This window comes from Olea europaea, chromosome 3, assembly GCF_002742605.1.
Source record: "Olea europaea var. sylvestris chromosome 3, O_europaea_v1, whole genome shotgun sequence".
Taxonomy (NCBI): domain Eukaryota; kingdom Viridiplantae; phylum Streptophyta; class Magnoliopsida; order Lamiales; family Oleaceae; genus Olea; species Olea europaea.
Window position 1 is genome coordinate 3,593,383 of NC_036239.1, and position 25,529 is coordinate 3,618,911.

The 25,529-nt window shown below is 36.4% G+C and overlaps 1 protein-coding gene and 1 pseudogene across 1 annotated transcript; one reads left to right on the forward strand and one right to left on the reverse strand.

The window, feature by feature from the left end:
- Positions 1-3,262: 3,262 nt before the first annotated feature.
- LOC111377083 lies at positions 3,263-25,204 on the forward strand (annotated as a pseudogene).
- LOC111382590 (putative ripening-related protein 1) lies at positions 19,031-19,813 on the reverse strand. Its single transcript, XM_023006614.1, has one exon. It carries the CDS (start codon positions 19,755-19,757, stop codon positions 19,197-19,199), a length of 561 nt encoding a protein of 186 aa, XP_022862382.1. The 5' UTR covers positions 19,758-19,813; the 3' UTR covers positions 19,031-19,196.
- Positions 25,205-25,529: the final 325 nt, after the last annotated feature.

A 25,529-nucleotide genomic window follows, 5' to 3' on the forward strand; every position in this document is an offset into this window, starting at 1 on the left:
CATTGTCAATAAATAAGTACAATGAGGTTGCTATACAAAGAAAATTGGCTAAGATCTATGCTAACATTGTGCAATTTTTCTATAAAGGTTTACAAGGAAAATTGACAAACATCCGTGCTGATTTTGTACAAGACTATGATCTATGCTGATTTTGTGTAATATGCTGATTTTGTGCACGTTGCAATCCCTATTGATTTGCAATTGAATGGAAATGTCAATAGTTCTTATGAACAAAAACATTTCATCGTTCCTCTTGTAATAATTTTGTTTTGTAAATATATATAGAACTAGACACTGGAATAGAACAGTACAATTTTGAGATATCCAACGCACCCCAATTATCTTCCAGCACTCCCAAGGCTTTCCAGATAGCCTTGGAGGCATCAACAATGTTATTAGGACATGGAGTTGATATTCATGATCATCATCACATCCCATGGTAGAATCACATTCATCAACAACCATAGCAATTACGCTTCGGCCATTAGCACTTATTGTGAATATTTGAATGGAGAAGAGTTCTTCTGATGATGATGATGCTGAGAGAAAATTGAGATGCTGCAGGGAAGAAAACCAAGAAGCTGCTGGAAAGAAAAACAGAGATATTGTTGGAAAGAAAACTGAGATACAAAGTGCAAAGAGTTCACTTCAATTTGTATTGCAAAAAACGTTTTTGATACATACATACATCCCTCTTGATAAGTTTTCAACCACTTTTACCTACTACATAAGACTTCACATTTTTTACACCATATATTTTACAAAAAGTACAACAAACAACTTGCTTAAATTATGTTAAAACCATACATTACAAAAGTCATTGCATCAGTAATTAAGTCACTGATACAGCAAAAAGGTCATCATATCAACACTCTTCCTTGAGAATTTTGCTGGAGACTCCAAGCTTTGATCTTAGATGTTCAAATCTGACTTTAGGAAGAGCTTTTGTGAATATATTGCAATCTGATTTTCTGAACAGCAATATTGAAGACTGATTTCTTCATTTTTCTCAACCTTCCTTATAGCATGATACTTGATTTTTATGTGCTTTGCTTTTCCATGGTGAACTAGATTCTTTAACATAGCTATAGCAGACTTATTGTCACAATTAAATCTCAGTAGCCTTTTCTGGAAAAAATCCCAAATCACATAATTTTTTTGAGCCAAATAGCTTGATTTGCAGCTGCTGCTGTGGCTATATATTCTGCCTCGGTGGTGGATTGTGCAACAACTTCTTGCTTCCTCGAATTCCATGAAAATATGCCTGAACCAAAAGAGAAAGAATACCCCGAAGTGCTTTTCATATCATCCATGCTACCTGCCCAGTCACTATCAGAATAGCCCTTCAAACATCCATCTAGAGATTTTTCGAACCACACTCCAAAACTAGTAGTTCCTTTTAAGTACCTCAAGACTCGTTTTGCTGTCTTGAAATGGATATCACTTGGAGAATGAATAAACCTTGAAAGAAGATTCGTTGTAAACATCAAATCTGGCCTTGTTGAAGTCAAGTACAACAAACTTCTAATTAAACTTCTATAAGTACCTTCATTCGCCTTTCCAGCCCCATCTTCTTTTGAAAGTTTTTCATTAACTCCAAGAGGTGTTTTAGTTGGCTTGCAATTTTCTATCTTAAATTTCCTCAAAATTTCCTCTGCATACTTCTTTTGAGAGATGAATATACCATGATCAGTTTGATGAATGTTGGGTTTTTGATACCCAATAAATTTCGGGCTATGATGTTAACGTGGGTTAATATTATTTCATAAGTATAGGCCAATGAATGAAATAAGTCCAACAACCAAGTTCATGAGCTACACCCGGCCCAATTGTATTTCCTTATGGATGGCTTGAATCTTGGCCCGTTTACCCCTTTAATGGCCCAACTTAAAGCCTAATCCTAGAGTATATATTTGGCTATAACCCTAGCCACTTTCTAATGATGATTGTGTGATTTTGAGAGAAGAAAAAGGAGAATCCGGGCTGTCCCCCTTTGTGTGAGAAAAAAGGTGTTCCAGAAGTGTCTAGAACGTTTGTATAACGTATGCAATTGGTGGTTCCTTCATAATATACCTTTGTGATGTCTTCTCCTAGCTTTTGTGGCCACAAATCATCATCCTTTCTTATCCTACGTGGGTAAGATTGAATAGCAATTGAGGTCAATCAATTGGTTGTGGTTTGGAGCCGATTGGACTGGTTGTTGTTGGGAAATGTGCATTGGACTGAGCCCGAAAATCACCGATTTGAAGATCTTTCAAGAGAGCTTCCAAAACAATTGGTATTGGAGCTTCAAGGTGGTGGTTTTTTGGCTCGTGAAACATACCAAAAACGTCCAGAAATCGCAGTAGAAATCAGATCGAAGAAGCTGTCCAAAAACTGTCAAAATCAGTCTCTATTTTTTGCATTTTCTGATCAGTCCAAAGGGAGTTTGGGGAAATGGAGACCACTGGAGTGACTTGCAGGAGAAGGCGAACCCTGCAGGTCGGCGCATGTCGATCGACGGCGACGCGTGTGGTGGCACGTGAGGCCCACGCGTAGATAGAAGGAGCCGCGCGTGAGGGCGCGTGGAGCATTTTTTGGTGACAATCTCTTAGGCAATTTGTTCCTCATATTATTTCTGACATTTTTCATGTTGAAAGTTTTCTATTTCAGGGTACACAGTAGAATCTGGACAGCGTTGTTCTTCGGGCATTCGGGACTCGATCGTGATTTATTTGTTGCTGCTGTTTCCAGAGACTTTAGGACGAATAGTGGTGGTCCTAAAGTGATAAGTTTGCATGTCTTGATATTTATGGACCTTCAGACGTGGTCCGCTCGGTATCGTGTTCTTTGCTTTTTATTATTGCAGTTAAAATTAATGTGTAGGTTAATTATTTATTTTTCACATTAGAAGTCATCGTGTGGGGTAACGTTAGGTTTGGGGTAACCATTGCTTGTTGCCAGACCTAGGAATTACATGTTAATTACCTTAAATTCTATGTGAATTTGTCATCAATTTGTCTATACCGATAGAATTGCATGTGATCTTAGGAAAATTTACTTGACTGTTCTATGTGAATTATGTGTCGGTACTTTGCTAGTGGTCATTATTTGGTATTGTTGGCATGTATAGGTCTAAGGCAAGTGCGAAAAAAGAAATATATTTTAACTGTGGTAAAATTTGGGCATATTTGAAAGAGATTGTCCTAGGATGATAATAAAAGGAAAAATGAAGATAGAGACGAGGTGAATGTGACTTTAGGGTCGAGTAGTGATCCTAGTGAGGTTTATTGAGAGAATAAACCTGGTTCTTGTATTGCATCTGCATGTAATCCTTTCTGCATGTATGTGGTCACTTAAATTTGTTGCAATATCGATGTTACACTTTCAACTTGTTTGATGTGTGTAATTGCATGAATTGAGGGTGATCTTATTACTTTGTGTAATATGTTTACATGCATAGTGGGTTGAGTTTTGTGGCGTATTCTGTTTTCTCTGTGAGTGGTGTGAGAGTGTGGTAGTCAGAAGAAAGTTGGGCAGTCGTTTCTCTCCTTTATCTTTGTGAGCCTGTGTGGTGTGTGAGATTGTGTGAGATAGCCATGTTAGGGTTATATTCTTCCTCTTTGTGAGCCTCCTTTGTGAAGTAACCGACTCTTTTTTCGATTTTTCTTTGTGAGTGCCACCTTCACTGTTTTCTTTATGGATTTTTTGGAGCTTTGGTGGGTGGGGTAACCTTTGTGGTCACCGAAAGGTGTTGTTTTGCTGCAGTGAGTTTGTAATGCATTAACAATGAGTTGGATGTCTTTAGGTAAGGTGGAGTATAGATGCCTAGGGGTACATGGTGGTTTGTACCGGGGATGTGGAGTGTGACATTTGGATCACGAGTGGAGATGTGATCAAATGTCTAGAATCCTTTATCTGGAAAGAGACCCTGATTAGGTGGAGTGTGAGAGAGGCACTTCTATCACTTCTGTTAGGTGGAGACCCATTATCCACGTAGGTTGGGAGAAGTGATGTGGAGATAGAAGATTATCCCGTGGACTTAGGATCTATTGTAACTTGCCAGTTAGACATAGGGGTGGGCAAAAATCGACCCAACCCAACCCGACTGGGTTGGGTCGATTTTTTTGTTGTTTTTAAGTGGGTTCGGTTTTTTGGCTACGTAGGTGGGTTGGGTTGGTTCGGGTTGTGGGTTAACCTATAAAAACCAACCCAACCCGCCCAACCCAACCCGAACTTGAAAAAAAAAGCGTAAATGGCTAATCGCTCGGTCACTCCCAAATCCAAAAGAAGCCCTAAAATCTCTCTATTCCCTCTCCCTCCTCCTCCCTCTCACTCGATCACTCCCAAATCCAAAAGAAGCCCTTTAATGATTTGGAACATGTTGTAATGATGAAATTTTTTTACCTTATAAGTTCCAATCCCGTGCCGCTATTAGAGAATTTTGTGAGAAACCAACTTCTAAATTGGTTGTGATTTCTGCTTTTTAGTGTCTCAGTTGAATTTTTTCTATGCTGTGGTAATTAGTTTTGTAAATTTTGAAGCTCTAGGACTATGTTAGTGATGCTTTACACCCAAAAATGAATAACTTTAATCTTTATTAACAAGTTGTCCTAAACCGACCAACCCAACCCAACCCGACCGATACTTGATTGGGTTGGGTTTCAAACTTTACACGGGTTGGGTTGGGTTAAATTTCGACCAAACCGATCATGTTGGGTTGGGTTAGGGCGAAAACCGACCCAACCCAACCCACGCCCACCCCTAGTTAGACATGAGTTGAGTGATCTGTCTAGTGAGTTTGGTGGGCGATGATAGGAGATATGTGTTCTCAAGGTGTGAGCAACATGGAATAGGATAGGATAAGTGTGGTGAGATCTTTTCTTAGGATCATTTATGCATGTGTTGCATATGTGGTTGACCGTGGTTTGATTGACTTAGTTTTAATCTATGGTTCTATGTGAACGTATTTTTGAAAAGATCTGTGTGTGTTATCCTATAGTATATTGTCATCGCACGTGTATTTGCTCTTGATTGTTTACTGTTAAATATTTGCTTCTACTTGGGTGTTTTTGGCCTTAGCCCCAGTGAGTACATGGAGCAGGTATCTGTTAAATATTTGCTTCTACTTGGGTGTTTTTGGCCTTAGCCCCAGTGATTACATGGAGCAGGTATGGTATGTGTTTCAAGTTGGAAACACGAGGTAAGATCTATGATCCAATTTTATTGGCTACCTTGATTATGCAAGTGTTAACTGTGTGTTTTGATTGCTTGCAGATTTATTGGGCATCAAGGTGGAGATTTATTGGGTTTTTGATACCCAATAAATTTCGGGCTATGATGTTAACGTGGGTTAATATTATTTCATAGGCATAGGCCGATGAATGAAATAAGTCCAACAATCAAGTCCATGAGCTACACCCGACCCAATTGTATTTCCTTATGGATGGCTTGAATCTTGGCCCGTTTACCCCTTTAATGGCCTAACTTAAAGCCTAACCCTAGAGTATATATTTGGCTATAACCCTAGCGACTTTTTAATGATGATTGTGTGATTTTGAGAGAAGAAAAAGGAGAATCCCGGCTGTCCCCCCTTGTGCGAGAAAAAAGGTGTCCAGAAGTGTCCGGAACGCTTGTATAACGTGTGCAATTGGTGGTTCCTTCATAGTATACCTTTGTGGCCATAAATTATTATCCTTTCTTGTCCCGTGTGGGTAAGATTGAATAGCAACTGAGGTGAATCAATTGGTTGTGGTTTGGAGCCGATTGGACTGGTTGTTGGTCAGGAAAGGTGCGTTGGACTGAGCTCGAAAATCACCGATTTGAAGATCTTTCAAGAGAGTTTCCGCAACAATGAATCTCCATGCCAAGAAAGTAGCTCGTAACTCCAAGATCCGTCATTTCAAAGTGTTGCTTCATGTCATCCCTAAAGTTTTTCATCTCTATTTCTTCTTCTCCTATTAACAACAAATCATCCACATATAAAGAAATTATCAAAATGGCTGCATTTTCCCTCCTTTTTACATAAAGAGTGGCTTTATTTTGACTTCTTTGAAATCCTTTTTGCTGAAGATAACTATCAATTTTGCTATACCATGCTCTAGGCGCTTGTTTTAAACCATAGAGCGCTTTCTTCAATTTGTAAACTTTGTCCTCCTTTCCAGCAATATTGAATCCCATTGGCTGCTCAACATATATCTCCTCCTTCAATGTGCCATTCAAGAAAGCAGATTTAACGTCTAGCTGATATACTTTCCAACTTTTCATGGCTGCAAGTGCAAGTAGTAGTCTTATTGTTTCCAATCTTGCAACTAGAGCAAATGTTTTACAATAGTCAACTCCGAATTTTTGTGAATATCCCTTTACTTCAAGTCTTGCCTTATGCTTGTAGATTGAACCATCCGAATTCAATTTTGTTTTGTAAACCCATTTGACTCCAATGACTTGTTTGTGAGTTAGTTTATTAGTAAGCTCCCATGTTTGATTTTTTCCAATCATTGTCATTTCATCTTGCATAGTATCTCTCCATTCTTGACTTTCAACTGCTTCTTTATAGCATATGGTCTCAATCATAGCCATTCTACAATTTTCATAAATCTCGACCAATGATTTAGTTTTTTGAACTGGTGAATCGGAAGAAGAACTAGAAGAATCATCAGATTCTCCATCTGAAATTTTAGGAATGGCTTCATCATTTTCTTCAACAACTATATCGTGACCCTCAATAGTAGATTGCTTATCAACGTTTGCCTCTTCCCAATTCCAACTAGCATTTTCATCAACCTTCACATCTCTACTTACAACAATTTCTTCCTTTTCTAGGTTAAATATTCTATAACCTTTTGATTTAGAGCTATACCCCAAAAAAATGCCTTTCTCTGCCTTTTCATGAAGCTTATCTCTTTTCACATTAGGAATGTGAAAATAACAAACTGAACCAAAAATTTTAATGTGACTTGTCGAAGGTTTTGTTCCAGTCCACACTTCAATGGGAGTTTTATCTTGCACGGCCTTAGTTGGAAGCCTATTTTGCAAATACATGGTGGTATAGACAGCCTCTGCCGAGAATTTGTTAGGAAGTTTTTTTTCTCAAAAATCATACATCTTGCCATTTCCATCACCGTTCTATTTTTCCTTTCTGAAACACCGTTTTGTTCAGGCGTATATGCCACGGTTAGTTGCCGTTCTATACCTTTATCTTCAAAAAATTTATCAAATTCTTTTGATGTATATTCCATTCCCCGATCAGACCTCAATTTCTTTAACTTGCAACTGGTTTGAGTTTCCACCAGATTCTTGAATTTTTTGAAAATGGAGAAGACTTGAGACTTTTTACTCATGAAATACACCCATGTCATTCTTGAGTAATCATCAATAAAAAGAATGAAATATTTGTTTTCACTCAATGAAGGAGTTCGCATTGGTCCACAAACATCAGTGTGAACCAATTTCAATTTTTCCCTAGCTCTTGCACCACTTGAGGGAAAAAAAGTCTATGTTGTTTTCCCAATTGGCAACATTCACATACATCTTTACTCAGATTTATGAGAGGTAAATCTCTAACCATTCCCTTTTCATAAGAAAGTTTGAATGATGACAAGTTAAAGTGCCTGAATCTCTTGTGCCAAAGCCAAGTCTCATCAGCATTACTTCTAAAAGCATGTGAACTAAGGCAAGAAGACCAATTTAATGGAAAGTTGCGATTTTTCACTTCAACATTAAATAGCTCTACTCCACACGAATCATAAATCTTACAACTTTTATGTTTAAACATCAAGCAATATCCTTTATCCATCATTTGAGCCACACTTAAAAGATTTTGATCCAAATTTGGTACTAACAAGACATTTGAAATAAGCTTAGTACCTTTTTCCAGTATGCACAGCAATAGTCCCTTTGCCTTCAACATTAACATATTGTGCATTCCCCATCTTCACTTTGGTCTTGACTGAAGTGTCCAAAGTAGTAAATAGATTAGCATCAAATGTCATATGATTTGTACACCCACTATCAATATACCAATCTGTGCTCATTCTTGGCTGTGATTGTTATGAAGTCATAAACAAATGTTCTTCTTGCATGTCAATAAAATGAGTTGTTTGAACTTCTTCATCTCCTTGGCCTTGTGGAGTTTCTTGTTTTTGTTTTATCCTGCAAAACCTTTCAATATGTCCAAAATTTTTACAGAACCTACACTGCTTCTTGCCTTTGTGCCAACAATCCTTTTCCAAGCGATTTGTTTTGTTGCAAATTTTGCAAGGTGGATATTTTCCTCTTCTATCAACTTCTTTTGTGGTAGCCTCAACTCCTTTGCCTTTGTAATCTCTTCCAGCAGGTTGTTTTCTTCCAGGAAATATGTTTGCTTTATGCCTCACTTGAAAAGCTTCTTCAAGAGACTCCTCACTTTTTTTACTAGTTCTTTGTTCATATGCTTGTAGAGACCCAATAACCTCAGTCGCTGTCAACTTCTTGAGATCCTTTGATTCTTCAGTAGCTGAAATTTTTTGATTCAAACTTTTTAGGCAAACTAATCAAGATTTTTTCAATTATTCTTTGATCAGAAATTTTTTCTCCATGAAGCTTCATCTGATTCACAACCTCTATCAATTTTGAAGAGTGCTCCTTGATAGAATGTGCTTCAGTCATCTTCAACATCTCAAATTCTCTCCTCAACATTTGCAACTTCACTGTCCTAACTCTTTCTATGCCTTGACACTCTTCCTGTAACAAATCCCATGCCTTTTTTGCTGTGGTTGCAGCAACAATTCTGGGAAAAATAGTTTCAGATGCAGCAGAATGGATGAAAGAAAGAGCTTTATAATTTTTGGTAAAGTCTTCCTTTTGTTGTTTGATTTGTGCTATAGTTTGATCTTGTGCCTCATTTGAAGGCTCAAAACCCTTTTCAACTGTTTCCCATAGATCATAAGCCATCAAGAAAGCTTTCATCTTTACTGCCCAAAAATCATAACTTTCTCCAGTAAAAACAGGAGGTGCAGGCAAAGAAACACTTGTTGTTGCCATGAAAATTATTTTCTCAGGCCCTTAAGATCAAAAATACCATGTGAATATTTGAATGGAGAAGAGTTCTTCTGATGATGATGATGCTGAGAGAAAGCTGAGATGCTGCAAGGAAGAAAACCAAGAAGCTGCTGGAAAGAAAAACAGAGATATTGCTGGAAAGAAAACTGAGATACAAAGTGCAAAGAGTTCACTTCAATCTGTATTGCAAAAAACGTTTTTGATAGATACATACATCCCTCTTGATAAGTTTTCAACCACTTTTACCTACTACATAAGACTTCACATTTTTTACACCATATAATTTACAAAAAGTACAGCAAACAACTTGCTTAAATTATGTTAAAACCATACATTACAAAAGTCATTGCATCAGTAACTAAGTCACTGCCACAGCAAAAAGGTCATCATATCAACATTTATTGTGATATTGTTAAGGCACCTTGACCCTCCAAGTACCATCTAGTTGATAGAGCAACAACGGATGTGTTATCAGAGTGGTACTTGTTGTCACATTCTGATGGCGCACCTCCATCTCCACCCTTTTCAAAACTATTAATAGTAAGAACTGGCTTAGTGCTTCCTGATATCGGAGGTGAACGTATGTTGGTGGGGGTAAGATTTCCCATGTTTATAGCAGTCAGAATCATTTTTCTGGTTACACTGTCCAGGAGGTGGCTTTTTTCCAATTATGTCACCACTTGGCTTGCACGCATGAAGTCTAGCCTTTGAAAATCGAGTAGAAAGGAAAAAGGACTACAAAAGGAAGTGCTCTGAGGTTCTTCATCTTTTCTCTATTACTCAAAGCCAACTATTGAAATGATTTGTTTTGGTGAAAATCATGATCAACTAATTGGTTTGTATCAAAGTTTGGGCACAGAAAATGCCAAGATTTTGCTCAAGGTTTGAAAAAACCTTTTTGTATTTGTTCAACAGATTAATATTCATGCATACTAGCAGGGTTCAAATTGAACTAAGATTGTAAATTATTTGTGATTATCAGAATTTTCAAGCATCTCTAGTGGGAATGGCGATAATCCTCTAGAAATGCGTGTTAAATCACCTAAGCTAAAAGCTCAAGTTATTAGAGAGGAAACAAACTTAGTTAATTAGTGCATGTTTGGCAAAGCTCAAATATTTTTAAGCTTGTAAAACATGCATTTAAACTACACATTTCGTAGCATTCACAAATTCCTACTCACTTATCATCCACACATTTCATAAAATCACAGTTTATGAGCACTTAACAACACTATCAAGCACTTATTATATTCTGTTTTCAACAGTCTCCCAAGTGTAGCCCTGATTTATTTTTTCAATCAAGGGTCAAAACTTGTGGCGGAGACACTTAAACAAATGATCATTGCTTGCTTTGAAACTAGGTTAAAAGGTCTCTTCCCCCCCCTCCCATTTTTTTTTCTTTTTTCATATTTTAACGTATCATTAACATTTAATGTCCCATGCTTATTAATCATAGATGTATTATTTCAAAAAAATGTTTAAGCTATATCATTTTCCTTTGAGACATATAAAAGACATTAGATGTATGGCAATTACCAGGAATCATTTGACTAATTCTGCCTGAGACCACAAATACAACACACAAAGCATTACAGTGTGGACCATTGTCTGCGTGCATAATGTAGATTTTCATTCAGCCAAGATATCAGATACTGACGCTGATCTTGAAAAGCTTATCAGCCACAGTGCCGTTAATTAATTAATATTTGGATAAGTTAAAAGAGTTTGGAGTAAATTACTGGCATAATCTGTTGAACACTACTGGAATATCTGACTAATGCACCCATCACTTTCAACAAATATTGCATAAAAAGTTTTGTATATTGAGAACTAGATTGGCATTTCCAACTGGGAAATCCATTATCTAGAATTTCAAAAGCAAGCGTAGAGAAATACAGAGAAAACATGAAGTACTCAGTTAGTATAGGAGCATATCTTCTTTTATTACTTTTTTCTGCTCATGCCTCAAGGGCAAGACTTCAGGTGTGCAAGCCAAGTGGCAAAATTAGGGGTAAAAAGCCACCTCCGGGAGAATGCAACCAGGAAAATGACTCTGATTGTTGTAAAGAAGGCAAGCTCTATGACAAGTACACATGTTCGCCTCCCGTGTCTGGACGCACCAAGGCAGTTCTAACCCTTAATAGCTTTGAAAAGGGTGGAGATGGCGGCGGGCAATCAGAATGTGACAAGAAGTACCACTTCGATGATATACCTGTAGTCGCGCTATCGAGTGGATGGTACAGTGGAGGGGGAAGGTGCCTTAACAACATTACCATAAGTGCTATGGTTGTGGATGAATGTGATGCGGACCATGTTTATCAACCTCCATGTGCTAATAACATTGTTGATGCTTCAAAAGCTGTCTGGAAAGCCTTGGGTGTTAAAGGTTTTGGGCTGCCTCGCTAAATCTTGTGTTGGTTGGGCCATTTATGTTGGGCCATTTTAATTACAACCGGGTTGCTGATTGTTAGATGAAAAATGTATTTTTTACAACACGATTTTAAGCTTCTTTTCAGGGATTAGAATCAGCCGTACGCGTGGCTTCATTCCAGCCCTTTGATCGTGACTATTGGTGTGGACAGATATATATTTGACCTTGGCCCTGTTCATACTTGAGACGTTTTTCAGATTTTTCTTCTCTCCATCTCTTCTACTTTTTTGAGGGAAAAGTTAGGGTTTTGTCTCTGTAATCTGAAATTAATCTTTGTGATTGATAGTTGTTGTTCTTAGTGGTAATCTCTGATTGCTTAGTGCGAGATATAGAAAAATCAAATGTGTGAGGATTTTTCAGTTAAAGAGGCGAGAGAAAAATCGAAGAAATCAAACATTTTTTCGTACATTTTGTAAACTGATTCTTGGTTGATATTAGTGGATGTCGAGCTAAATCCCTTAGTGGATGCTCAACGGGTGATTAGGTTTTACGACCGAACATCCGGACCCTTTCAAGGGCAAAATCATATCCAGTGTTCTTGCTCTTTTATGTTCTGCAATCTTTTTGAATGTTTTTTACTCAAATTAGATCAAATCATAAGGTTTCGGAAATAACAGTGGTATCAGAGCATTTTTTCTGAAACCCTATGTTTTTTGATTTCATTTTTTGTAAAATTACTTTTACAAAAAACCCTAGTTCTTCGTTTATATAAAATTTTTTTAAAAGAACTTCAGATCTGTAATTTTTGGTTTTCAAAGTTTAAGATCTGATATTTAAAAAAGGCGTACACTCTGGAATAAACCTTCGATTCAACTATAGGTTGGATCTACTATTGGTTCTTGATAGTTTCTTTTGGATCAGTTGTTTTTTAAAGGAGATCCGTTCTCTGTTACTGATTTTTCTGAAATTTTTGAGTTGACTCAGAACTGAGTTTTGACTGAGTGGTTTGACTCGTACTGTGTTTGGCGAGTTGAGTTGACTCGCTCCGATTTTGGCTGAGTTCACACCGAGTTTTAGTAACTCACTGGTTCCTTGCAACCACTCTCAAAGACGAACTACTCTCCTGGTATTTTGGTGATGTCTCTTTACTTTAACTTTAAGGTTTCAGTGTATGGTATATTTCTGAACCCTCTTATCGATTTATATTTGGTTCTTGTTAATCTTGGAACTGGTTATTAAGGTAAGTGATCCTCCACGGCTTACCTTGTCCAAGATCTCTCTGAAGGTCTGGGAATCTGAGGGAGCAGTGGATTTAAAAAGGGTCACCACTCCTTAGACTTCTTTCAAATTAATAATAGACTATTCTGTAAATTGTATCATTAAAGCAGAATATATGTATTCTCTTGTTTAGTTCAGAAATTCATTTGCTTGTAAATCACATTATCTACCTGAATCATCTACACACTATACTGCATATTATTTTTGCATGCTATTATGCTATAATTGTCACTATGTCCACTTCATATAAGTTAGATATAGAAACATGGAATGGTACTGGAGACTTTGCTCTCTAGCGCCTGAAAATGAGAGCCCTGTTACTACAGCAAAGATGTACTGCAACCCTTGATGGGACATGGGCTGCTGAAATAAGTGCATATAGGAAGAAAGAACTAGATGATACTGCATGAAGTACCATTTTTCTTCATTTGTCTGACAGTGTGATTAGAAAAGTAGAAGCCACCACTTCTGCAGAAGCCACTACCTCTGTAGAAGCCACTACTTCTGCAAAAGCAAACTCTGCTGAGACCTTGTGGACTAAACTAGGAACACTCTACTTGGCTAAATCCATGCCCAATAAGTGTTATCTTCTAAGGCAATTCTACAACTTCAGATTTGATCCCTCTTCTGGCCTAGAAGAAAACCTTGATAAATTCACTAAACTGATTCAGGATCTAGACAACTGTGATGAGAAGATCTCTAGTGACCAACAAGTAGTTGCCTTATTAAACTCCCTGAGTGAGAGGTATAGAGACATCAGGAATGCCCTAGAATATGGGGGCAAACTCTTACAGTTGATGTCATAACTGCAGCCCTTAAAAATAAAGAACTTGAATTAAAAATTGAGTCAAAAGAGACTAAGTTTGGTGAAGAGCTGTCTATGAAAGAAAGGATAAACCACAACAAGAAACAGATCCAATACAATACTAATCTCAATAAGAAGGGGAAATTTCCTAACTATAAACTCAAAGACAAGAACAAAAGCCATGCCAAATCAAAGAATCTTATCAGAAAGTGTTACTATTGTGGAAAATTAGGACACTTAATAAAAGATTATTTTAAGAAAATCTCAGACATAAAAGATAGAAACAATCCTGATGGTTCTGCAGCTGTTGCCTGCATGAATAAACCTGATATCCAAGGGGTGGTTTTAGTTAATACCACTAAAAGAGACTCAACGGAATGGGTCCTTGACTCTGGGTGCACTTTTCATAGGTGCCCCTTAAAGGAATGGTTTTCTGAATTTGCTGACCTCAATGGAGGACAAATACAGATGGGAAATGACATGAGTTGTCAGATAGAGGGTATTGGCAAAGTTAAACTGTTGCTGAATAACAACTATATTCTTGAATTAGAAAATACAAGATATGTCCCTGAACTTAAAAGAAATCTAATCTCTCTAGGAGAATTAGATGACAAATTTAACATTTCTATGCACAAGGGCCTCATGAGTCTCACATCTGAAAATAAAAGAGTGGTATCCTCTCCAAAAATAAATGGAATCTACACTGTCTATGCTGAGCATGTTCTAAGTCAGTGTACCACTGCCTCTAACTATGAGTTTAATAAATCTCTACTTTGGCATAAAAGATTAGGACATATTTCAGAAAAGGGACTAATCATTTTGAATAAGCTCAAATGTTTTCGAAAAGACAATATTGAAAAGTTAGACTTTTGTGAAAATTGTTTAATTGGTAAACAGAAAAGGTTACCTTTCAAAATAGGAACCCATAAATCCACTTCTATACTAGACTACTTACATGCTGACCTATGGGGTCCAACATCTGTAAGCACTCTAAGTGGATTCAGGTTCTATTTACTCATAATAGATGATTATTCAAGGAAATTATGGACATTTCTTCTATAGCAAAAGTCTGAAACTTTTCAAATCTTCAAACAATGGAAATCCATGATTGAAAATCAAACCAAAATCAAAGCACTAAGAACTGACAATGGTCTTGAATTCTGCAACTTGAATTTAACTCATTTTGTAAAGAAAGTGGAATTCTAAGACATAGAACTGTAACATACACCCCTCAACAAAATGGTGTTGCTGAGAGAATGAATAGGACCCTGTTAGAAAAGGTCAGGTGTACGCTGTACAGCTCTGGACTTCCAAAGTTTTTTCTGGGGTGAAGCCCTAAAAACAGCCACCTATCTAATAAATAGAAGTCCATTTAGTGCTATTGATTTTCAAGTCTCTGAAATGTTATGGTCTGGAAAAACACCTGATTATAGTAAACTCAAAGTTTTTGACTGTGCTGCATATTCCCATCAAAGTGAAGGCAAACTTGAGCCTAGATCCCAGAAATGTGTCTTCTTGGGGTATGGAGAAGAAACGAAAGGCTATAGACTCTGGGTTAAAAACGAGAATGGCTTTAGAGTTATAATAAGTAGAGATGTCATTTTTAATGAAAATGACATGCCCTGTATTAAATCTGAAGACCCTAAAACTTCATAATCTTCACCAGTAAGTGAAACCATCATGGAACTTCAATCTGAAAATGCTGAAAATGAAACTGATCCTCTTGAGGTGGAGCATTCTCAATCTGGAATTAATAATGATCAAATTGAGTCTGAAGATGAATCTAAATCAGTAAATAATGTTTTTGCTGATTATCAGCTAACTAGAGATAGGGAAAGGAGAACCATAATTCCCTCCACCAGATTCAATAGTGAAGACTCTGTTACTCTATTTTCTGCACTTGACTCCTTAAATTCTGAACCTACATCCTTTGATGAAGCTATTAATTCTCCTGATTCTAAGCTTTGGAAGGAAGCCATAGATGAGGAGATGGACTCTCTTATAAAAAATAAAACTTGGATTTTAGTAAATAGACCAAAAAATCAAAGGATTTTAGACTGTAAATGGATTTTTTAAAATCAAAGAAGGAGATCCAAATTTAGAAAATAAGAGGTATAAAGCCACATTAGTAGCAAAAGGCTTTACACAAAGAGAAGGAGTAGATTACAATGAAATATTTTCTCCTGTAGCAAAGTACACTACAATCAGAATTCTATTGACTCTAACTGTTCATTTTAACTGGGAGTTAGAACAACTTGACGTTAAAACTGCATTTCTTAACGGTAATCTTGATGAAACTATATATATGAATCAGCCCAAAGGATTTGAAGTTAAATCAAAATTAGACAAAGTTTGTTTGCTAAAAAAATCTCTTTATGGGCTTAAACAAGCACCTAGGCAATGGTATTTGAAATTTAATTCATTTGTGCAGACCTTAGGTTTTGTGAAAAGTAGTTATGACTCTTGTCTCTTCTATAAAGGTTCAGGTGGACCTGAATCCATTTATCTGTTACTATACGTTGATGATATGTTACTTGCTTGCCATGATGTAACTGAGATTGATTTCATTAAATCAAAGTTAAAGTCTGAATTTGAAATGAAAGATTTAGGACAAGCTAAGAGGATTCTTGGTATAGAAATAGAAAGAGATAGAGATAATTACATGTTGATGTTGAAACAAGGGTCTTATGTGAAGAAAACTATTGAAAAATGTTCTATGCTTGAATGTAAACCTGTCACTCTTCCTATTGCAAATCATTTTAAATTGTCTAGTGAACAATCACCTAAAACAGATGACGAATTTAGGAGAATGGAAAAAATACCTTATGCTAATACCGTAGGTTCCATAATGTACCTCATGGTTTGCACCAGACCTGATTTAGCCCATGGTATTAGCATATTAAGTAGGTTTATGGCTAATCCTAGTGAAACTCACTGGTTGGCTATAAAATGGATGTTAAGATACTAGGCTTAATGTTTAAAAGGAGTAGTGAAGGGATAACATTAAAGGGCTATACAGACTCTGATTTTGCTGGTGACTTGGATAAGAGAACATCTTCTTACATCTTTACTCTGTGTAATGGGTGTATAAGTTGGAAGTCACAACTACAAAAATTAGTTGCCTTATCATCTACAGAAGCTGAATACATAGCAGCTTGTGATGCTGTTAAAGAAAGCATCTGGTTAAGAGGCCTATTAAATGAAATTGGCTTTGCAAATGACTCTGTTAATATCTATACTGATAATCAAAGTGCAATACATCTGAGCAAAAATCCTGTATATCATGATAGAACCAAACATGTAAATATAAAATTTCACTTTGTACGAAATATGGTTGAAAAGGGTCTTATCAGGTTGGTAAAAATTTCTACAAAATTTAATCCTTCTGATTTGGGGACTAAGATACTGCCTCTAAACAAATTTAAAAACTGCTTAAAGATTCTAAATATCACATAAGGAAGTGAAATTTAGAACCTCAAGTGTTTTTTGATTGATAAGGTTGAACTAATTGTATATTTTTTTTTTCAGGTACTTCGAGCAAATGAAGCTAACTGATTTAGTGAAAAGATCCATTAGTAAAAATCAAGAGTTAGCTGAGCAAGGTGGAGATTGTTAAAGGTTTTGGGCTGCCTCGCTAAATCTTGTGTTGGTTGGGCCATTTATGTTGGGCCATTTTAATTATAATCGGGTTGCTGATTGTTAGATGAAAAACGTATTTTTTACAACACGATTTTAAGCTTCTTTTCAGGGATTAGAATTAGCCGTACACGTGGCCTCATTCCAGCCCTTTGATCGTGACTATTGGTGTGGACAGATATATATTTGACCTTGGCTCTGTTCATACTTGAGACGTTTTTCAGATTTTTCTTCTCTCTGTCTCTTCTACTTTTCTGAGTGAAAAGTTAGGGTTTTGTCTCTGTAATCTGAAATTAATCTTTGTGATTGATAGTTGTTGTTCTTAGTGGTAATCTCTGATTGCTTAGTGCGAGATATAGAAAAATCAAATGTGTGAGGATTTTTCAGTTAAAGAGGCGAGAGAAAAATCGAAGAAATCAAACATTTCTTCGTACATTTTGTAAACTGATTCTTGGTTGATATTAGTGGATGTCGAGCTGAATCCCTTAGTGGATGCTCAACGGGTGATTAGGTCTTACGACCGAACATCCGGGCCCTTTCAAGGGCAAAATCATATCCGGTGTTCTTGCTCTTTTATGTTTTGCAATCTTTTTGAATGTTTTTTACTCAAATTAGATCAAATCATAAGGTTTCGGGAATAACATTGGGGGTGCCTGAAGATGACTGGGGTTGGTTGCATGTAACATGGTCTAATGTAGTTTATCGCATTTTTCGACAACACAATGATCCTGTAAATTATCGTGAACACGTATAAATCAAAATATGCTAAAGAATATAATAATTCAACTGGTTTATTGATCTAAATATAAAGAATGGTCTTTTCACTCGAAGATAGTTGTTTTTTATTCAGTGATAAACGGGAATATAATTTACTAATAACCACAAGATTTAGATCATTGTTGGTTCCATTGAATGAGAATATATCAGGAGAACTTATATTATAATCTCTGGTCCTACTAAATTTGACATCATTCAAAAAATCAATCATTTAATTCATCTGGTGCCACCTAAAGATACTTGGGACAGGCATAATTTCAGTCATTTCATATATTTTTTTCTCTAGTGACTGTCTTTGTGCTGTGGTTTCATATGTGAAAATGTAAGCATCTCATATTCTCATATGAGCCATATCTGATAACGTATATTCCACGACACCCCCTTTGATTTTGACCTGAATGAATTAATTCAACCATCACCAGTCATAGAATAGATTTGCACATTTTTAGCATGCTAATAATGTTTCATTTTTCCCCTTATTTGGTTAGACATTTACAACATAATAGAGGAACCAAGGACTGGTCTTCTAATCATATCACCAACATACCTCTTACCCGTGCTGGCAACATAACAGCATCTCCAATTGTGGTGTAAAATTGGGTGTATATTAGTATCTCCAAAATCACTTTTGCATCCTCATTTATATCCCGGTGGATCTAAATTTGAATTTTGCTTGATGATCTAAATCGAACTTTTGCATCTTATAGATATAAATTACCGAAAAAAATAATTTTCATTTCTATTGCATCTCGAGAGGTTTTCAGCCACTTTGGAGATCTAATTCGCAATTTAGATTTATTTTTCACCACGATTGGAGCTACTCTAAGAGGTGTTGGAAATTGAATCCCGTGGAGTGGCTTAAATAAAACCGCGGAAGCACCAGTTTTAATTTGCTCAACATTTCAGTTGATTAATTTTGAGAGAGGGCTTGCTCATATCAGCTTCAGTAAAATATCAGGCATTTACGAGAAGCAAATCAAATATAATCATAATATGTCATATTGTTGAGTTATCCTTGAATTCTATTTGTACTATCTTTATACAGCAAAAGTTCTCTATCATCCAATACACATCTCGACTAGTTCGAGTTCAGATGGTGCTGTAGGAACAACATAGGATGATCTCATTAAGATTGATCACGATAGTCATATAAATATTTATTTTAGTGCTTTATCAACAACACAAGGCAGAATTCATTATACAAAGATATATTTTCATCATTCACGCAATAAGAAATTTACAGTACAAACCAAATCATAAAGCAGTGATCTAGACAATAGATAATAGATAACTAAATTTTACGATTTAGTACTAGGCATCGGACCAGGTGATATCCAACTCGCCCACATTGCCAGATACTCCTAAGGCTTTCCATACAGCTTTAGAGGCATCGACAATGTTATTATCACATGGAGGTTGATAATCATGGTCGTCATCACATCCCATGGTAGAATCACACTCGTCAACCACCATAGCAGTTACACTTCGGCCATTAGCAGTTATTGTGATATTGTTAAGGCATCTTGATCCTCCGTTGTACCATCCAGTTGATAGAGCGACAACTGGTGTGTCATCGGAGTGGTACTTGTTGTCACATTCTGATGGTGCACCGCCATCTCCACCCTTCTCGAAGCTGTTAATCGTGAGAACTGCCTTAGTGCTACCGGACACTGATGGTGAACATTTGTAGATGGTGTAAGACTTCCCCTGTTTACAACAGTCAGATTGGTTTTCGTGGTTGCATTGTCCAGGGGGAGGCTTTTTTCCAATTATTTTGCCACTTGGCTTGCACTCTTGAAGTCTAGCCTCTGAAAAATGAGTAACAAGAAAGAGTAGCACAAAAAGAAGAGCTCCTGAGCTTAATTTCTTCATCTTTTCTCTCGAATCAAAACACAAGTATTGATGAGATGATTGAGTTTGGTGCAAATTCTGATGAAAGAATTCGTTTATATATAGTTTGGCCAAAGAAAATGCCAAGATTGTGCTCAAGGTAAAAGAAATACAAAAATGAAATACGTCAGATTAGTATTCATAAATAATGTTAAGGTTAGTCATAGAGTCCATGGGAGGGTTCAAATAGAACCATGACTGTAAACTATGCTGCGATTTTCTGTATATTCACGCAGAAGCTCGAGCTATTAAAAATGGGATGCTATTAATTATTTATATTTTATTTTCTATGCACTATCTCACATGCAGCTCATATTAACGGATATACTTAAACCTATTAAATTATCTCATCTGAAAGTTTAAGTTATTTGCGAGATGTAAATTTTATATATTTATATTTATATATTGTCTTTAACCATGTGAGTTTTGTGATTATTAAAGCCATATGTAAAGGAACCTTCAAACAACTTGTATACCATATTTCAATCCTCTGTCATCTGTTCATTTTTTAAGATTCCATCAACATTTTGTCCCATGTTTTATTTCTATTTTCCTTTCAAAATCCCAGAAGACATTAGATGTATGGCAATTGTTGGTGTTCTTTGACCAGTTTTGTCAGAGTGCAAAATTAGATTTAGATTACCATTTAGTTAAGATAGCAGTCTCTGTCATTGATGTTGAAAAGTTTATAAGCCACGGCACAAACAAATAATTTTAATGATAAAAGATTTGATGGATTAAATTAGTGGCCTGGCCTGGCCTGTTGAACTGTACACTGGAATATATGACTGACCCTATCACTTTTCACATGATGACATAATTCATAACAAGTTTGTGTATTGAGAACTATATTGGTATTTTCAGCATAATTCATAACCAATTTATTTTTGGCATTGAGAGCCATTCGCATGAGCAACGCCGTGTGGGATAATTGTCGCCAGTGAGTAATTCTAGGGCCAAAATAGCACTGGGATTATCTGCAGCAGTCAGGAAATAAGGTGAAGTGAGATCACTGACAAGTTGGGCTGGTGTGAAGCTGACGATGGTGTCTGCCATGGTGAAGATGTGAAAGTGTTCAGAGATCCCAAAGATCAAGATGCTCTGTTGCTGTTACGCTCTGATTCTACACGCCTCGGATCCCGAAGTGTCATCTCGCCTCTGAGGTCGAGATCAAGTGGACCCCGGTTAGAAGATCCGCTGTCAATTTGAGATTTGTCCTGCACCTAAGGCTTAAATTGATTTGACGTCTCCATGAGGCTAGTTGATGTGACTTATCAACTTTATGTCAATTCAACTCAGAAGAAACAAACAGTCAGCCCACTCTACAAATGCGACTGATTGACGCCTATGAGCAGACGCTTCATACCGTCAGATGTATACACGTGTTCCACATTCAACGGCTCATACCACCTATAAATACCCAAGGTTTGGCAAGAGGCAAAGGTAATGAAACTCTTACTACATAGCACTCCATAGCAAGTTTATATATTTTCTCCTCCCCCTTTATTGTTGATTTGCATAGCCCCTGGGTACTGTTCCGATCACTCAAACCTGACTTGATCGTCGGAGTGTATACGGCCGCCACCACCCCCGCTAGTTCCGGCCGTGTGCACCTGACTATTCGCTAATTGTGCGCAGGAGGAATACGTGGAGTAGCTTTCAGTTGGCAACGTGGAAGGACCAATTTTCGGGGTCAACAGGTTGGCATGATAAAAAAAGAGATGAAGGAAAATATTCTATATTTTACTGTGTTTCCTTGATGATGCTGTAAATGGAGATTACAGCATATATATAGAATAGAGATACTACAACACAAGGAAAGGTAAATAACAGTGAGCTGTGAGCTTAATTGGTGCACTTTGTGATGCTTGAATAGTGCAATCCCTGTGCTAGAAATAGCAGTGAGCTGTGGGGCTTGAATAGTGCAATTTGTTTGCTGTTATAATGTGGTGAAAATGGCATTGAACTGTGAAGCTTAACTAGTGCAATCTATCTACTGGAATAATTTAATCTATTTGCTGGCTAATAGTTTGAGTCATTGCTCGATATTTTCGTGCTATAGACGGGATGGTTTATTGGAAGGCGAAGTACATTAACAACACTACCATAAGTGCTAAGGGCCAAAGAATAAGTGCTCTAGTCATTGTATGTGATTCTACTGTGGGATGTAATGAGGACCACGATTATCAACATTACATAGCGGTGCTTGCATACGACATGGTCCAATGCCTAGCATAGTTGATCACAATTGCTATTGTGATCTTGTTAATATTAAAGCATTTTAAGAATTTTACTTCCCGGTTTACTAATTTATAGCTTGAAAATTTTCTCATTCCTAGTCCACCTATATATAAAGAATGTTTGTTTCACTTGCTGATAGCACTTTTTTTTTTTGGGATGAGAATGGAAATATAAGTTATTATTAAGCACGAGATATAGAGTATAATATAGCTAAGAATGTCAAGAGACAACCAAGAATTAACTTGTTGAAAACGTATAAGAAATGCAATAAAAAAATCTCAAGAAAACTGTCAACCAGCTCATTTAAAAGTTTAAAGAGTGTTCTAAATTATAACCAATTTTGGAGGTAGGGTTGACAAATTTTGGCCAATTTTTATTTATTATTGATTATTTTTTATTATAAATATTATTATTTTTTTGCAAAAGTGTCCATTTTTTTATGTCAAAAGGCAAAAAAACCATTTTTGTAAGAATGGCCAAATTTATTATATGGTGTAGATTTCTTAGTACAATTCTTGGTGTAGATTCATAGTATCCTTGTTTACATTTTGTTCTGTATCCATGTCAAATTTGTATATCAATCAATTTAATTCAGGATGTACTAGTTTGGATGAATCAGAAACCTTCTCTTGTGAAGGCAAATTTTCTTCATTGCGATCAAATTAAGTACTGCACTAACTGGTTAGCATGGTTTGAACCATAAATCTCGTAATCATCAATATTAGTTACAGTGGATTCGATGACAACGGGAGGACTCACTAAGGGTCTTGTGGGTTTAATTGCCCCCATTGGACCCATAATTTTTAACATTGAAAAAAAAATGCCATTATAATTTTAGCCCATAATTTTGAATACAAATCAATTGCCCCCATTGGATCCGCCTCGACAAACGAGGTTCGTAATGGCTGTTTATGTGAGTAAAAGTTTTATGTGACTTTATGAAGACCTAAACAGTAGATTCTCTAAGCATGTAAAATGACATCATTTTTAGTGATGGCAACAGGGCGTGTTCGGACGGGACATCCCCACCTCACCCCGCCGTAGCTGGTCGGGGATGAGGCAACTTTTTGCCCTTTTTTTTTTTTTTTTTTAATGTTTCAAATTATGTCATTATTAGAGAATAAAATACAAGTTCAAAATGGATTTTTAACGGGGTGAATTGTCTAGAAATAAAATTATTTTTAATTTTTTTCCTTTACGGTGCGGGTTTTATTGCCATCCCTAATCATTTTTGAGGTTACATCGTTGTTTTTATTTCTAGCTAACAAAATACTCAAATACGAAAGGGTTATTGTTGTTGAACCGGTTTAAACTTTAGACAAAAGATAAACATTTCCTTCACATGTAGCTGAATTTATTTTCAACTTTGCTACAGTGACAAGGAGAGGTTGATACCTTTTTTTTAATTTTTTTTTTTTTTTTTACATTTTCAAAGTTTCAAGTTATGTTACTATTAGAGAATAAAATACAATTTCAAAATGAATTTTTAACAGGTGAATTGTCTAGAAATTTTTTTTTTAATTTTTTTTCCTTCACGGGGCCCCGTCGGGGCAGGTTTTATTGTCATCCCTAATCACTTTTGAGGTTACACATTGTTTTTATTTGTAGCTAACAAAATACTCAAATACGAAAGGGTTTGTTGTTGAACCGGTTTAAACTTTAGACAAAAGATAAACATTTCCTTCACATGTAGATAAATTTATTTTCAGCTTTGCTACAATGATAGAGAGAGGTTGATACCTCCTTGACCGAACTCTCACGATAGGGATGGGACAAATTTTTGCCCCGTTTAATTTATTTTTTTTATTATTATTTTTTAACATTTTCAAAGTTTCAAGTTATGTTATTATTAGAGAATAACATACAAATTCAAAACGGATTTTTAACGGGTGATTGTCAAAAAATAAAATTATTTTTAATTTTTCTCCTTCACGGGGTGGGGCCCATCGAGGTGGATTTTATTGCCATCCCTAATCATTTTTGAGGTTACATCATTGTTTTTATTTCTAGCTAACAAAATACTCAAATACGAAAGGGTTGTTATTGTTGAACCGGTTTAAACTTTAGACAAAAGATAAACATTTCCTTTACATGTAGCTGAAATTATTTTCAGCTTTGCTACAGTGACAGGGAGATGTTGATACCTCCTTGACCGAACTCCCACAATAGGGATGGGGCCACTTTTTTTGGATTTTATTATTCACACGAGTCCCACTTGCACGTGAGAGGATGTCAAAGGCATTTTTCAACAATTTTCGGTCAACTCTATTTAATTCATTTATTTTCTCATCAGGATTGAACAGGACTGAGCAGTCCTAAAGTATTATCTAGAAGGACATTCATTTGGATTTTCTTCTGCTAAATCAACCAACACGATTCACTAACAGTAGATTCAATAGGGGCCCCATCTTGATTATTTAGATATATTTGAAGACCAGCCTAGGATTCTGTGAAGGTTCACAAGGATTCTATTGTTTATGACGATCATCTCTGCAGACAGCTAAGAAATTAATCTAGGTACCAACATTACACAACTTGACCGATGTCTTGTCTCATACTGTGCCATGCTATATATGTTGGGAATCAACTGAATTACACAACAAACCATTGACAACCCGAAAGAAGGAAAAAATGAAGAATTTTTCAGTTCTCATTTTGTTTCTGATTATCACGTCCTTGAATTTAGAGGATGGTGCTCAATCATGCAAACCAAGTGGCAAGATTAAGGGCAAGAAACTACATAAAGGGGAATGCAATCAGCAGAATGACTCCGAGTGTTGTGAGGAAGGCAAGTATTATTATGACATATACAATTGCCCACCAAAGATTTCGAGCAAAATGAAAGCAATTCTGACCATCAACAGTTTCGAGGATGGTGGCGATGGTGGTGGCCCGTCAATAATTACCACTCAGATAATAAGCTAGTCGTGGCACTGTCAACGGGGTGATTCTACAATGAGAAGAGGTGCTTAAAAAATATTACTATTTATGGGAATGGGAGGAGTATGAATGCAATGGTGGTCGATGAGTGTGATTCTACACTGGGCTGCGATTCAGACCATGATTATCAGCCTCCTTGTTATAACAACATTGTTGATGCCTCTAAAGCTGTCTGGAAAGCTTTAGGGGTGCCGGAGAAAAACTGGGGCGGATTAGATATTCACTGGTCTGAATCGTCTGATGCTTGATTGTAATGATGCTACAGCACTGTACGTAAAAGAGATTTCCTTGATCATGTTGTGATTCTCCGATCACGAGAAGAGAAGATGAAAAAGACGAAAAACAATTATATTTCTATCTTGAATAGAATTTACAATAGAGTATTACAAACTCTAAAAAAAAAAAAAAAAAAAAAAAAAAAACCTCTTAAAAACTCTCTCCAATATCTCTATTTTTTTTCTCTTTTACGCACTACTTTCTTTTTCTCATGGGACTTTCCCTCTCTCTTGGGGCATATTATTCTCTACAAATGCATCCCATATTTATAAGAAAAATTTGCTGCAAACCGCCTAA